Source organism: Crocodylus siamensis, chromosome 4 (genome assembly GCF_052110815.1).
Source record: "Crocodylus siamensis isolate JL-2025a chromosome 4, ASM5211081v1, whole genome shotgun sequence".
Lineage (NCBI taxonomy): Eukaryota > Metazoa > Chordata > Crocodylia > Crocodylidae > Crocodylus > Crocodylus siamensis.
In genome coordinates, this window is record NC_143398.1 from 11885477 (window position 1) to 11902266 (window position 16790).

The window sequence follows — 16790 nt, forward strand, 5'->3', positions numbered from 1 at the left end:
AACAGAGTGCTCGTTTGCAGCTCTATTGAATCCTCTAAAATCCCAGGCTTTACATTAATGACTTTATTATAAACAAAAAAGTTACATCTATGCAAGCTTTTCTTTTCCATAAATGTGTTGCAATCTCTCTCCCTCCGAGCCTCCTGGAGGTAAGATGGTGAGAAGGGAAATGGGTATTTCTACTGGCTGCTTTAGAGAAAAAGACATGCTCTCAAATGCATGATAGAACCTCACTTTTCCTGCTTAATTAAATTGCAAATGCACACAGAAAAAGCCAATTTCCAAGTTTCCTGTTCATGACAGAATACAAATTATTAAGCTAGCACCGCTAGGCTCTGTGCAAAAGTGCCACTTCCTGGTTCCTAAGAGCTCCCTAGATACGCTTTAAATGGGATAACGAGAAAAAGTGAGGAAAGAGTGAAAGAGGGTGAGGGTTCCACTAAATAAGAGAATTCAGTAAATGAATCAAAGCACGAGTGTATCTTGATTCTGTAAAGCGATTAAAAAAAAAAAGATTCTCTTACTTCTGCAGAAGAAATTCTTTGGAGCATTAGAATAAGGAGAGGAGGACAACCTGGCAAAAAGCAACATGAAGAAGATGGAAGCAAGAGAGAAGAGAGAGGGCATTTACTCTGCACTTAAAATAAAAGATTGCTGCTGTGCAAGATGTATTTTCAATATTGGTGAAGTAAGCCAGCGGGGCAGAGACCAGGAAATGCAACCACAACCCGTTTCAGCACACTAGGATCAGAGAGCACCGTGTCGCACATGCTGATCTCCATCCAACAGCCTGCTTTGCGGCTCCTAATTTTTCACATCAGCGAAGTTCTACCATAGCAAAAAATAAGCACTATAAGCATTAATGTACACAAGCCCATCCAAACATTTGTTTGCCAAGAGCACACGAGTGAGTGAAGAAACCAACATGAGTCTGAAGCAGATTCATATTACTATGCATAATAAAACACTGCAATGAATAATTTAAGGAAACTCAGTCAAACCCTGCAGAATCAGAAACCAATTTTCTTGGCTGCTATCCCACCCACAGATCAAAATAATCACGTTACACAAGAGACAAGCAGGTTTCCTCAGGCTTCGTGTCAACAATGGTGTTCAAGAGCGTACAAAGCCAGTTCACCAATCAGTCTCCTCTTACTCACGGACACTGATATCGCAATCGTTCCCGTTTCTTTTCTCATCTTTAAATCATCTGCCTCCATAAGTGTTCCTGGAAATATGTATTCAATACACTTGTCATTCTTCAGGATGTACGATCATAACAAAAAGAACAAAACAAAACCACCACTGTGACTCACCTACAGGTGGCAAAGAAAAGTCTGTAGAAATTCTGAAGATCGCGAAAGACTGATTCACAGCAGGTATACAGAGCAAATTAAAAGCGCACCTTGATTAAGTTTACTACATAAAAAAAAATTAAAATTGAATTGATTCTGTTCACTGTCCTCAGCGTAATGTGTGTGAATGTAATGAATGGAATTCCATACAGCCATCAAGAACTAGTTTAATATCGACTACACAACTTCCTGTCTTGACTGCAACATTGAGGAAGATAAGGTGTACTCGTAACTCCCTGAACCTAACAGACACATGGAGAAACAGCTAAATGTTCAACTTTAATGGATCACCACATTCAGCTCTTAAGGATCCTTCATGTAACAGGAAGAATGGCCTCTTTTATCAGTCAGCTGTCATCACACAAAATCCAAACTGTCTCCATTAACATAATTACAATTAGTTTATCTTTGAAAGCAGCTTTTTATGCAGTATATTGCCAGAAGGCAACACATTTACAGCATAAAGAGAACCAAGAAACTATTCTTCGAACCTATATCTCAATAGAAATCTGTCAGAATCAGTTGCAAAGTCAGTTTTTAATTTTGAGGAAATCCCAGCAATGTTGTCTCCTTCTCTCTGCCCCTCCCAACATGTGGAAAATTTTAAATACTTATGAAATACTGTCTAGACTTTTAAAAAGCCATCAAGCACCTTAGTGCGCACGTATCCAGTGTTACAGCTGCTGGAAAAAGCACTAGTGTTCTGCCCTCATTTATAAAGAGAAAGATGTACATGCTAATAAAGAAAAAAAAAAGCTTAAGGGCATGCATTCAAGGAACAATAAAACCGCACATTTTTTTTCCTAGAAGCAACATTATGATAGGCACTAAGAGCCAGCCCCGCTGGGAACTGAGCTGTATGCTTGCTAACAGACAGCTCACAGATCAGAGCCAAAGAATGCGCACACATCTCTTACACGGCCTCTCTTCCACAACACAGATGGTTTTAGGGCAAGTTGTGTGTGGCCTTTGCTGCAAGAACTCTAAACATGGTGTCCACAATTAATCAAACGTAACATCCCAACAAAGTCAAAGATACAAAGAGCGATAGCAATCACGGTTAAAGGTTGGTGCTAGGTTTGCAGGATTCATCCTGCAAATGAGTGTCAGCAGCGATCCTGACCTGCACTACCAAGGAATAAGACCAAGTTCTCTCCCAACTTGCTCACTAACTTTGGGTGATCCTCCACAAGATGCTTCAACGTACCTCATTTCTTCTACCTGGACACCACAGGCAACAGTCCTAACTTTTGTATGTAATGCATTTCAGATCTGCTAAAATGTGCTGCATAACACCTGGGTGTCTTTAGTAGTAATTAAAACTTTTCATTACCATCATAAGTATTTGGTTGTCAACCTAGAAATTGCAAGTTGCAACATCTGTTCAACTTCTCACCAGTCCCCAGTACAGGCAACCCCCGCTTAGCGCTCTTAATTGGTTCCTGAAAAACCAAGCATTAAGCAAAATGAGCATTAAGTGAAACCAAAAGTATCTGAAGACCCAAGATGATGACCGCAAGTTTTTTTAATGACCCAAGATGGCGACTGCAAGCGTTATAGCAAAACTCGTTGGGCACCAAGTGAAATCAGGTATTAATTTAAAAATGAACGTTATAGTACAATAGCACCAAGCAAAACAGCGTTAAGCAGGGTTTGTCTGTAGTCAGGACAGATGTTGGCTCAGAAAATAAGGCGAAGCTCTAAGCAGAAGCAACACCATTTATCCGCTATCAAGGGAGTTTCCTCCAACTTCTCACATTTTGAAGTGAACATATTCCCAAATTTGTAGAGACAAGTCAAGCTTTTTGCTTCAGAAGACAAAAAAAAAAAACCCTTTTTGGATCTAAATTACAAGCACTGACACAATGACAAGGCCTAGTAAGGATGGAGGAAACACTAATCCAGTACTGCCAACTCTCACAGGGGTCAGCGTTGTTCTTAAAGTCTGGGCTTCGGGAATGCGAAAAACTTAGCTCTTTCTTTTCTATGTATATACTTAAATATACATTAAAAAAAGAAAGAGCTAAGTTTTTTCACATTCCTAAAGCGCAGGCTTTATTTTTAATATAATAAAATTTAAAAAATAGTGCGTATTTATACAGTCTATGCTTCCGGAACGTAAAAAACGTGGCTTTTATACTGGTAAACCAACAAATTACCTGTCAAGAGCACGGGGGTGGGGGGTACAATGGAGGCCTGAGTCTAGCCCCCTCCCACCCCCCAACCTCGGGCTGGGGCTGTGGTCACCCCCCACCTCCCCGCCGCTTTGGGCCAGAGCCACGAGGACCACAGCCGTGACATCAGTCGCAGCCGTGGTGGCGGCTGCGGTGGGGCACAGCCCCTCACTGTCCGCCTCCCCCACAGCTGTCGTTTGCGGGTGGCGCTCCCCGCCGGCGCGGAGGAGCTGGGGTGCAGGGTGACCCCAGCCCCCACCGTTACGGCGGCACTGCGCCACGTGCGGCCAGCACCCCTTGCCCCAAGGAGCAGCGCCGAACTCGTCCTCCCACTCTGCACCAGGTCGTGGCGGCCACCTGCCTCCCCCGTGGGCTGTCGAGGCCACCGACCCACGCGCGGATAAAGCGCGAGGGGGCGCGTCGTACTGGAACGTAAAAGAAAGGGTGAAGTTTGTGCACGCGAAGCACACCGAGCCCCGCGGTTGTGAGTGTGTCCCAGGGAAGTGAGAGACTGCTCGGCGGGGGGGGGGGGGCAGCGCGGCCTTTCCCCCCCAGCGCGTGCGCGGCACTGACCTGCTGCCGGGCGGGGCCCGCGCGCGGCGCCCACCTCGTCCCGCGACAGGCGGCCGGGCCTGGCCGGATCCATCCGTGCCCGCGGCCCCGGCCCGCAGCCTCTTGCCGGGCGGGGCGGGGCGGGCGGCAGGGCCGCGTGTGGGCCGGGCGGGCCGCGCGCGTCACCGGTGGGGGGCGGGGCCTCCCTTTGGCCCCGCCCCTGCCCCGGGGGGGCGCGGCTGGTTGGTGCAAGCCCCGCCCCGCGCCGCGGGTACCTGCTGCGTCCGCGCGTCGCGCCTGGGCCCCGCCCCGGGGAGGGGCGGGCGCTGCGCCCGCGCGGGGGGCGCTTCCGGCGGGATTTGCGCGTTGTTTTGATTTGTGAAATCACGTCAGACCTGGTGCGGGCGCTCCCTCGCCCGCTGGTTTGCGCTTTTCGGGTTACTTTGCTCCGCTGTCGTGCTCTCTGCACCTATAACGGAGCGAAATAAACTGGTTCGTGATACTGATTCGTGTTCAGCTTTTGCTCCCTCTCCACCTTCATCAGTTTATTTTGCTCCGTTACAGGTGCAGAGGGCAAAAGCGGAGTATGAATCGATTTAACAGAGCAAAATTAAGCAGCTAATGTGGAGAGAGAGCAAAAGCTGAATATGAGTCAATACAACTGACGGGTTCATTTTCCTCTGTTAAATGGATTCATGCTCCACTTTTGTTCTCTCTCTACATAGAGCAAAATCAACTGGTTAAGGGGGAAAGAGCACAATTGGTGAATGTGAATATAACAGAGCAAACTAAGCTGGTTAACTGAGTCACGATCAGCATTTGCTCTCTCCACACATTCATCAGTGTATTTGGCCCTGTTAAATCAATTCACATTCACCTTGTGCTCTCTCCCAAGCCAGTTCACACAAATCAGTTTATTTTGCTCTGTTAAATCATTTATTTGGTTTTTCACTCTCTTAAACCATCTCATATGTTTCAGGTTTTTACTTTATTAAAACCGTCCATACTAAGTTTATTTTGATCTCTCTACTTGGCATTTCTTGATTTAAACACTTCATATTGCTCACTTTTTTTGTGTATTTTTCTGCTCTCTGATTGCCTTCTTGGAAATACTTACCCAGTTTTATACAGACTTCAAATAATTCTATTCTTTCTGATTTTCTGTTTGCCTGTTTACATTGCTTGTCCCACCGCTGGTTTGTGCGAACTTCAGGAAATTTTGCAGTTAGAAGGCGGCATATACTGTGGGTATATAACTATGGAGAGTAAATAAAACAAAGGTAGATATTCCGAAGTTTCAGCTGGCACGGAGAGATTGCGTGGTTTTGTGCAGCAAGGGGATTGCATCGTCTGTGCAGCAGAAGTGGGGTATCTCGTAGTTCCAGCGTCCAGGGCCATTAGGCAACCAAGCATGAAGCCAAATTTTCTGGAGTCGATGAAGCCGACAAACATGAATCCATTAGAAAAGCTGTTCAAAAACAGACAGCCATCTTTTCTAGTTTTGTAACAAGAAATACTCTTTCCACATGGGCAAGTTACATTGCAGCTCTAGCTGTAACTCGGAAAGGCAAGTGTTTTACAAATGGAGAATACTTAAAGGACACTTCTTTAAAGCATGCTGAGGATCTGTTGCAGGATTTTGCAAGTAAAACAGACATCATTGCTCGTATTGATGAAATGCCATTGTCATCCAGGACTGTTCAAAGGCGAACAGATTAAATGGCAACTAATGTTAGGGAACAAATGACTCAACCTCCATGCTTGTGATGTGATGAAAGCACGGCCATAAATGATATAACTGTCTTGATATAATTGTTTGATATTTTATCTCTGGGGAAGTTTGGGAGGAATTGTTTTCTTTGAGTGCTACGCATAGCACAAAGGCCAACGATATACTTAATGCTGGCAAAGATATTTTCACACAGCAACAAATTGACCTGCACGAAGTGATCTCGGTTACCACTGATGGTGCACCTGCTATGGCGAGTAAAACAGGTGGATTTGTAAAACTTCTGGAAATTGAGATGATGAGCTTCCATTGTATTATTCATCAAGACAGCCTATGCACTAAGATCTCATCTTCTGATTTAAATAAAATCATGACAATGGTTGTGAAAATCATCAGCTTTTTCATTGCCCGCTCCTCTGACGCACAGGAGATTCCATGAACTTCTAAATTATATGGATTCTGCGTATGAAGACTTAGAGCTGCACAGTAATGTACACTGGTTGAGTCGAGGTAACGTGCTCCAAGCAATTTGTTGCTTGTCTCAAATCCATCATTCTGTTTCTTGAGGAAAGTGGTCAGCAATATGTAGACTTTACTGATGACAGAGGGCTAACAAAACTGATGTTTTTGACAGACATCACATCTAAATGATTTGAATACTAGGTTACAAGGAACACGGAAAACCATCCTTCAGCTGTCTGAAGACTGGAGGGCTTTCTGTGATAAGCTGTCTGTTTTCAGATGAGACATCGAAACATCTGCTGTCCATTACTTCCCCAGTCTGAAAATCCATTCTGAGCCGTATCAGTTGAATAATAGGGATATACGCCACTACATAGGGCAGCTGGAAGATGAGTTCACAAGACAATGCCAAGACTTTTGCAGCAAAGGACCCATGTTTTCATTTCTTGTGTACTCAAACAGGACTAGGGAAAGTGATGTAGAGCTGCAGACTTTAAGTGGATGAACACTGAAGGATCTGAACTGGAACTGACTGATTTCAAAGCTCGTGCATCTGGGTATCAAAGTTCAAATTGCTGCGAGGTGAGCTTGAGAATGAAAGGGACTGGCAACTCAAGATTACAGCATTGTTAGTCTTCCCTTCCTGAAAAGTATGCCAGCATGAGAAAAGTAGCTTTTGCCTTCCTTCCTTACTTTCGATCTACTTATTGCCATGAAAAAGTGTTTTCATAAATGAAAGCCACACTCTGGCCTATGAGAAACTGTCTGATGACTGACCATTCAGATTCAAGTTTGTGTTTGATAACCAGCTATCAGCTTACCATTGCCAAACTCAGCTGTCAGAAGCAGGGCCAAAGCAACTACTAAGAAAAGATCTTTTACTTGAGATCATTTTTACTTGCTTGCTTATGGCAGTGAATCCAGAGCATCTATTTTAAGAAATTAAGTTAGCATATCCTTGAAGAACCAACATCTTCCATTCCAACATCTCTTTGGAAAGGTGGGCACAATGTAGGGTTGGAAGGGCTACGTTGTTAGAAATGCACAGCTTGCATCTTGCACCCGATAAGAAAGAAACACTGCCAAGGACTTTTTTCCTTTCCCAGCCTTGCCACAGCTTTTCTTATGCTAAATCACAGACTCTCCCCCCAGCTTCTCCCTAGCCTTTCTCATACAGATTACAGAAGCTGGAATTCAACTGACTGTGTCCTTGAAAGGGGGGGAGGTTTGAACTCTTGGTGACCTATAGTAGTCTCTGAGCATGCTTAATTAGCTGATGCACATTTACCTCTCCGCCCTGCATACTTAAGTAGTTAATTATACTATACACGCGATGTATGTAGTGATGTAACCACATGTATGCTTGTATGAAACGGAAGTGAGCTGTAAGAGTTCCTGTTTCTGCACACGTGCCCAGGAGGAAAAAGATAAATACAGCCTGCAAAATTCCTTGGTGGGTTCAGAGTAATCTGAGTTTTTGACTCTGCTCTGACCCTATTTGCAAATACACCTTTTGTGCCATCTAATGCGTGTGTGTCTGTGATTTTTGTGGCCTCCAGAGAAACGAACCGCTTTATGCATCAACGTGAAGACCCAGGATGTGATCTTCCATGTAAAGGCCAAGGACAAATCAGGTGCCAACCCCTGTTTCTCTCTATTCTACCTACCATTTAAGACCAAAGTATGGTGGGTGAACAAAGAGAAGGTAGGAGGGGGGTAGGACCCTGTGACCAAGGGCCTACTCTGCCCCCTGCCACAATATCACCAGGTAGTTAGTGCTTTTCTCTGCTCTCCTCTTTTTCCCCCCTTTCTCTCTTTTTTTTTTCTCCTCTTTTCTTTTTCCTACCTACCATTTCTCTCTCTCCTTACCCTCTTTTTCTCTCTGTCATCACAACATACTTAAAAAAAAAAAAAAAAGAATACACAAAAACAGAGGTAGTATATGAAGTTTTATTTATTGTCACCAGGTTTAGAATTTTTAGAAAACCTGGTATTGACTGCAAGAAAAAAAAGGAACATCTATGATTATTAACTATATTAATATGCAGTGTGTCCTGCCAGGTACCCCCACCCTGGTTTGGTTTTTCTGGCATGCTGGCACTCTGGCACCTTACAAGGTAGATATTGCAGTTTTTTCAGCACTCCGGCCAAACACGTTGCCTACCCCTGCCCTAGCTCTTTCAGCCTTTCTTCATAAGTTATGCTCCCAGAAAGCATTTTTGTTGTTTTCGGCTGGACCCTTTCCAATTTGACCACCTCCTTCTTGAAGCGTAGGGCCCCAAACTGAACACAGTACTCCAGGTGAGGTATCACCAGTGCTGAACAGAATGAAATTTAATTCTTCGCACCATGTCTTTCACAAGAGGTGTCTCACAGAAAAGACACTAAACCACATTAACCAACAATATTAGCCCACAAAAAAAAAACCAATAATAAAAAGAATCATGAAAATGTCTATTTTAAGTTATATCTAAGCAGATAATTTATACAGCAAATTATAGCTAATTATCCTTTAAGAATACAAAATGTAAATTAATGGGAATACTAATAAGTACCCAGATATAAGATCTAATCTTAGAGTACATATGAAGGGGAAAAAAAATATATGCACACAAGATCTCACAAAGGAATCTAATGCCAATGTACTTTTAATTGTGTACTCTAACAATTAAATGGACTTAGAGAAAAAAGCTTAACTTAGAAGACTCAAATAGAAATAATGAGTTTTTATAAAAGCTGAGTTATAGCAACACACTAGTCCAAACAAAATTAAAAAAATTAAGACCACAAAGTACAGCAAATGTTTCTTTAATTTTGCACTTCTTGTTCTGAGTTTCAAAACTTGTCACTAACTATATTTGAACTACAAGTATTAAAATTATTCTGTAAAACAAACACCATGTCAAAAAATGAGAAATTAAAGGAATGTTTTGTCAACTGAGGAAAATGTGAAGATGAACATCCTCAGATCAATTCAAAGAAATAACAGAGAAAAAGAACCCATCTTTGCTTTTAAATTCCATCTTTCTTTGATTTTCTGCTGAGAAAGATATTAACAATATCATTACTCTCTTATGCACTTCCAGGAAAACACGAAGGTAACCTTCCAATTCTGATTGTCACTGTATATTAGCAAGATGAAGATCACATTTTTCACTGCGTGCAACATGCCTGTGTTGATATTTAATTCAAGAAATAATAGGATGCAGCTGTCCACAGTCACTAGAGACAGAATATCAGACCTTATTTAACCACAAAAGATAGGGGATTCATTAGCTGCAAAAAGAAACAGACAACAGTAATAAAAACGGTTCACTGAAGTATGAATGTCCCTTTATGGAATAAAATTTAAAAATATATATTTTAACTGAAGGCTTCTGAATGTATTTTACTAGACAATTTTTTTTAACAGACTGGGCACGTCTACATGAGACGCTGACTGTGCAGTAGTCGAAAAATACTGCACGGTAGCATGTCACAACATGGACACTGCTAATACATTACTCCACAGTATTATTAGTCTATTGCACAGTAGTGTCACCTAAAAGACATCTGCCAGTGCTACTGTGCAGTTACTGTGGTTATTGCACATTGGTTTAGTACTTGCTAATATGAGTAGTAAATAAATGCACAGTAGCATCTCGTATAGATGTGCCTACTGATGGCCTTTTTCTTTTTTTCCCCATAGACACTTCTTTTCATTTACCCACAGAACCATGAACTCTCTTTACGCAGCAGTTAATTATCTATGTGAGTGGCATAAAACATAGATTTAAACTATTGAAAACACTTATATTGCGGAACTCACTTCCAGGCTACAAACCAGTGTCCAACTTCTATTTTGAGGAAGCATACTTGTCACCCTGTGTGCTGAGTGAGGGTGGCAAGTAGGATCCAGACAGACTGAGCACCATCCATCCAGCCCAAGGAGGAAAAAAGGTTGGGCACCACTGCTTTCTATCATGACCTAGGAACAATTCCCTTGTACACTGCCTGTGATGGAGCTACACTGGTGTTGCACAAAAGGGCAGGAAAACTCCCAAGGCAATCAGATTAGTCTACAAGAACAGCCAACTCTTACTTGTTCGGTAAGTAATGACAGGGGAACAGACGCCTGCCCAAAGAGTGATATTGTACATTTTCTGCTCTCACCTAAGAGAGCAGCCTTAGTCTGAAGCGCCCCAAATGAGTCAAACCCAAGACTGTCCCTAGTTCTTGACAGCATGGTGATAAATTACTACACTGTGCCTAACTGTGCTGCCACCTTTGTTACCTCCAGCACTGCTGGACCAGTATTAAAGAAAAAGGACAGAGAAGTGCTGAAAATTCACACTGAACAGATGCAAAGACTTTGCCCACATGTAGCAACGTGCACCATTGGGCCTTCAGAACAGAAGCTGTTGAGGCAGACAAAAAGAGCAAAACTCAAATCTGGGTTTATTTCTGCTAAATGGTTACCCTACCTACACTTTTTTTTTGTGCTTAAAAAAGGTTGTCCCAGATTTTGTTTGCAATTCAGCTCTTTTTAATCTCCTACTTTTAATCCAGGAGGTAACATCAAATCCTGAATTCTTTGTCACTAACAAATAAACCATGAGCCTTAATTTGTCTAGCTTTCCTTCTATATATTTTCAAGTATGAACTATGGACATTTTTTGTCACAGCTTTTGGAGTAAAAACGAAGCTGACCTTTACCAGGTTCAACTCTAATCCCTTCAAGGCCGAGCATAAAGCTGACCTTCAAATGCTGTTGCCATGGCTTGGCATCACTGAGAAAGCCAGAGGGCTGCAGCTGACAGAAGGGTTACTTCCAACTAGGAAAGTGAGCAGGGGCAGTGCAACACAAAGATGCTCAGGGGCAGAGATGCAACCATCCTATTCTTTTAGCAAGTATGTAATAGCAACTTACTTTACAGAAAGGAAAGCTCTCTGCTGACTGAAAGAAATCAGCATCTGATGCGATTTGTTTTATCTCCATGTTCCTGTGAACAGAGAGCCAGCCCCTCTATGCTCTACCCCTTGGAGGGCAAGTGCACCTCTGCCCCCGCAGACAGCATCCTACTATACCCTATTCCCAGGACTTTGCCCACCACCGCCCAATAAGTGTGCAGCATGGCACAAAGTACTAGCTTTAAACTTCTGGCTCTAACCAGAAGAATCAAAAAATTAAAGCTTCTTATTCTTCCCTTGGCTCTCACTGTGTCTACCTTGGACAGCATACTGAATAGCTAAATACAGTTAAACACCATGGGCCTCCATCTTCCCACCTCTGAAGTGGGTGCGAGACAGTTGTAACACTGGAACTGGTCCAGGAATGTGGGAACCCGTTCACGACTGCCCCTGGACATACGAGCTCCAAGGAGCACACTCGCCTTTTAGGAACTGCACTGTAGCCAAAATACCCCTGGGGGTCATAGGGTACTCAGACCATTATGCCTTCCAGGGATCATGAGCCATTTTCCCCCGGATTCCCCTGAAGGAGAGGAGGATCCAGATTGGGGTGGGGGGATAGAGTAAAAAGGCTGCCAGCTCCTGGAGGGCTGTGTGGCCCCTTGCTTGTGGTCCCCAGGGGGTGGGTTTGGGTTGAGTGATCCCCCCACAAGAACCTCCCACCTTTTCTACCTCCCCCTTCCCCCCATCCTGGAAAGCTGCCCTTCTCAGTTTATCCTCCCTGTTCCAGACCCTCGGCAGTGGGGTTCCAGGCTCAAATGGGGCCAGGCAGGGTGGGGTTGAAGGGATCATCATGTGTTTCTCACCCCGTTTCTTGGCTGCCACTACTGCTCTGCACCCAGCCCACAGCCCAGGCCTGTTTCCCTGCACACCTCAACTTGCTTACACACTACCCAGCGCTCTGTGGCGATACTCGGATGGGGGAAGGAGGGACACACCAGGTATGTGTGCATGTGGGTGGAGGGAAGAGGACTTTTCATGACTACCTGGACCCTGCTTCTTCATTCCAGAGGCAGGTAGTTTTGGGACTTTCCACAGTCAGCACCTCCACTGTGGTTTTCAAAGCCACTCAAGTGCTTGCCAGCAAGCACATAGAGCTGAGTGTGCAGGGTGGAGCCTGCAGGGTAGGGCTCCAGCACAGAGGGTGAGGAACAATTAACTGTGGGCAAATTCAGTTCACATTGAGCACGGTATTGAAAGCCATTCTGTCAACAGCTATCAAATGCCCATTGTGCAATGGCTCCTTTCCCCCACCACTACCTCGCAGCTGACGGATGTTTGTTCTTACAGGCACAACCCACACAAACTTGGGACACTGGCCCAGGGTATGGCAGAATACCATCTCTGGTCTCCGCCCCCAACTCTGCTATGTGACCATTTGGTTACCATGGTCACTGCAGAGGGCAGACTCCTCCGGTCCCATCTGCTCCAGGTAACCCTGAGTTGTAGCATGAGCTGGATACATGCCTGAGGGAGGGGGAAAACCTGTTCCCTCTTCCTAGTGACTGGCATCACACACCTGGGTGGGGGCTTAAGCTCCCTATTGCTCTAAGCAATGCCAACCTGACTGAGAGGGGTCTAGAGACCCTGCCAGTCTACCCAGCAACCAGTGATGCATTTCAATCTGGTTGGCTGGCAGCCAACAGTTGCCAGCCTTCATTGGACCAAGTAAATTAAGTCATAAGGGCTATAAGTGAAGAACTGCCCAGGAGGAGGGGCAGTAGCCATGATGAAAACTCACAGAGAGACACTGGATCATCTGAAACTCATGATCATTGAACTACCTGCCTCCAGAGGGAATCTCCACCTGCCTTGGGGTGATACTTGTGAGTAAGCTACCTGAGATCTAACTAGAGATATAGCTTGCAGTAACTCAGATGCGTAATCAAAGGCTACCATGCCACTGTTTGCTCTGAGGTATTTCTCTGATATTGCTCTACCCTGTACCCTATTCCAAACCTACTCCTTGTAACCAATAAAAGTTATCCTTTGTACCTAGCGTGGCAGACTTATTGGGAGAGAGTCTAGATTATGCCTTGGGGTCCGCTTGGTTCAGCTGATTAAGGGAGACCACTATTTGTGCTTCAGATTGGAGGAAGCACCCCAAGTTCTTGCAGTGGGTCAAGCACCCTCAAGGACGACTAGGCCTGGGTTTCCCGGAGGGTGCAGGTCCTAGATCAGTCCAGACTCTGGGTGGTAGTGGCGTTACCCCCAGGCTTCTTCCGGGTTTGCTCCAGGAAGGGGGTCGGCTGGACGTGAGGCACCCTGAGAGAGGCACTTGGAGCCTGTAAGGTGGTCAGGCACAGTGAGGTGGGTGGCTCAATGCCAGAGCACCCCCTACTGGCCGGCCCCTGTGCTTATGGGGGCGGCCAGGAGATGCTGCTCGGGGGCGGGAGGGGCCATGATCAGGATGCCTGACACAGCATGGCAGCACCAGCCTAGGGCAGAGGAGTGCCATAAGCCTCTCCTCTTCCCTCCAGCCTGTGCTGGGGTGGGACTCACTCCATTGCCACCCACACAAGCTGGAGCTGCTGCAGCCACTGCACTCTGGCCCAAACAGGACGGGGGCAGCTGGGGACCTCCTCCAGCAGGGCTGGGGGTGAGGTAGGGGGCTGTGGATCCAGAGTGAGTAACACCAGCATGGCCTTGTGGGAGCAGGGCGTAGGGGACTATGGATCAGACACAAGCAGGACAAGGGAGTGGGTCGGGACAGATCATGTTTCTTTGCAAATGGGTCCCACCAGGAAAAAGGTTGAGAGCCATTTCTCTAGGCAATAGATCTTGGTGCAGTAGAGTCCTAGCTGCATCCCACAACAGCCCCACTGTCCTGGATTGGGGTCCATGCAGAGAGGATGAGTGGTGCAGTTTCATAGTCAGTAGGATCCGAAGAGACCTGAGCAGATCATCAAGTCTGACCCCCTCCCATGGCAGGAAAGAGTACTGGGCTCAAATGACCCCAGCCAGGTGTTCATCCAGCCTCCTTTTAAAGACCCCCAGGGTAGGAGCCAGCACCACTTCTCTTGGAAGTTGGTTCCAGATCCTAGCTGCCCTGACCGTGAAGTAGCGCCTCCTGATATCTAGCCTGAGTCTACCCACTGCCAGCTTGTGACTTATTTCTAGTCACTCCTGGCAGTGCTCGGGGGAACAGGGACTCCCCCAATGCCTGCTGATCGCCCCTGACTAGTTTGTAACAGGCCACTAGATCCCCCTCAGCCTTCTCTTGTGGAGGCTGAACAGGTTCAGGTCCCGTAGCCTCTCCTCGTAGGGCCTGCCCTGCTGCCCCCGATCATGCAAGTGGCCTCCTCTGGACCCTCTCCATGTTGTCCACATCCCTCCTGAAATGCGGTGCCCAGAACTGGACGCAGTACTCCAGCTGCGGCCTGACCAGTGCCGTGTAGAGGGGGAGGATCACCTCCTTGGACCTGCTCGAGATGCATCTGGGGATGCATGACAAGGTGTGGTTGGCCTTCCTGACTGCCTCCCCGCACTGCCGGACCATGTTCATCTTGGCATCAATGATGACTCCAAGATCCTTTTCTGCCTCTGCACTGACGAGAAGGGAGTTCCCCAGCCTGTAGGTATGGTACTGGTTCTTCCTCCCCAGGTGCATCACTTTGCACTTGTCAGCGTTGAAATCCATCCTATTATCATCCACCCACCCCTGTAACCTGTCCAGATCTGATTACAGCCTATGCCTTCCTTCTAGCATGACCACTTCACCCCACATCTTACTGTCATCTGCAAATTTGAACAGGGCACATTTTACCCCTTTGTCCAAGTCACTGATGAAGATGTTGAACAGTGCAGGCCTGAGGACCGAGTCTGGGGGACCCCACTTCCCACATCCCTCCAGGTCAAATAAGACCCATCCACCACCACTCTGGGTGCAGCACTTTAGCCAGTTAGTGACCCATCTGACTATGTAGGCATCAACACCACAGTCTGCTAGTTTTTTTAAATGAGAATGGGGTGAAAGACTGCGTCAAAGGCCCTCCTAAAGTCCAGAAAGACTATATCCACCGCAGCACCTACATCCAGGGATTTGGTGACCTGGTCATAGAAGGCCACAAGGTTGGTCTGACAGGACCTGCCTCTAATGAACCCGTGTTGATTGCCCCTAAGCATAGTCTCCCCTGCTGGCAGTTTGGGATGCCTGGAGGACTGCCTAGACACTAGGTTTGGAATGCTCTGTTTCTGCATATAACTTCGAGCCAATTCAAGAAGGACCAACAAACTCTGCTGTGACCGATTCAGGTTGGACATAAGGAAGAACTTCTTCACTGTCTGAGCCCCCAAGGTCTGGAATGGACTGCCACCAGAGGTAGTTCAAGCACCCACTTCGAACGCCTTCAAGACATATTTGGATGCTTATCTTGCTGGGATCCTATGATCTCTGCTGACTCCTCCCCCTGGGGCAGGGGGCTGGACTCGATGATCCTCCGGGGTTCCTTCCAGCCCTAATGTCTATGAAATCTATGAAAATAGTACTTAATTTTTCTGGTGTGCTTTTGAAACATTCCAGGATGTTTAAACCATTCTGAAACCCAGGGAGAGCACTCTCACAGTGCCAGATACCAGGTAACAGGGAGCTGGAAGATAAGCATAAGGAAGAGACACCCCTGGATGACCAAGAGGGGGCGGAACGCATCCAGAAATTTGTTCAACTTTGGTTTTTGTTGGGAAGGGGGGCTTGCTTGTTTGGGGCAGCACTGGGAGGGTGGCTATAGTGAATTTTGGAGTGGCTGTAGCCCACCCTATAGCCCTCTCCCAGTGCTGCTGCTGCCTACCTCAGCCCCAAGTGCAACCCCTGGTCCCAGCCTGCAGCAGGCAACCTGTCCTCACCCCATGTACAAATCCAAGGGACACATATCCCCCAGGCCTTTCCCAGGGGGGCTCACAGCAGCGCGAGCTGCCCCCCTCCCCTCCCCAGCTCTCTGCACAAGCCACCCATGTCTCCGTCCTAAGCCCCACCCCACCTCAGCTGGCCAGCACCTGCCTCAGCCCCACTCCCTCCCTCCCCATGGGGGCTTCAATCTGCCCCCCACGCCCCTTCCTCCACACAGACTTACCATCCAGATGCTGCCCTCCAAACTGTTGGGCTGCATTCCTGGCTGCGTGCATGCACTCTGCATTTATTGGTGACGTTATTGGCCACATCGGCAAAAAAAGCCGATTGCTAATAATGTCAATTTTCCTTTTATCGGTGCCGATAAGATATGGACCAATATATCAGTGCACCTCCACCCATTTCTTCCCACTCACCCTCTACACCAAACAGGTCGTCTTTAGGAAAACAAATGTTGTATATGGCTTAGGATAAATTTTAATGCTTTGTCTTGTCTTTTAATGCCACTCAAAAAATAAATAATAAGACATGTTTCCTTTCATACCTGGTAGTAAGTAGTCCACTCTCAAAAAAACTTGATGTTTATCATCATTTTGCATACACTTTTTAAATGGGACACTTTCAGACTGCTGTAAGTTAATCATATTTATCAGAAAGAGCAAGATCATAAAACTATTCACCCTCACAGGGGAGTTCTCAAATCCCTTCATGTTGTACACAAA

General features: G+C 46.1%; 1 protein-coding gene across 4 annotated transcripts in view; it reads right to left on the reverse strand.

Moving 5' to 3' along the window:
• The window catches only part of USP6NL (USP6 N-terminal like), a 205225-nt gene that overhangs the window by 174327 nt on the left and 14108 nt on the right, over positions 1-16790 (reverse strand). For 3 of the 4 annotated variants that reach the window (XM_090041769.1, XM_090041768.1, XM_090041763.1), the window contains exon 1: positions 4103-4296. The exons of the other annotated variant lie outside the window; for it this stretch is intronic. In XM_090041769.1, coding sequence (XP_089897895.1) covers positions 4103-4175 — 73 coding nt within the window. In that variant the 5' untranslated portion in view covers positions 4176-4296. Of the gene's footprint in view, positions 1-4102; positions 4297-16790 lie in introns of those variants that run through there. 4 annotated transcript variants of the gene reach the window in all.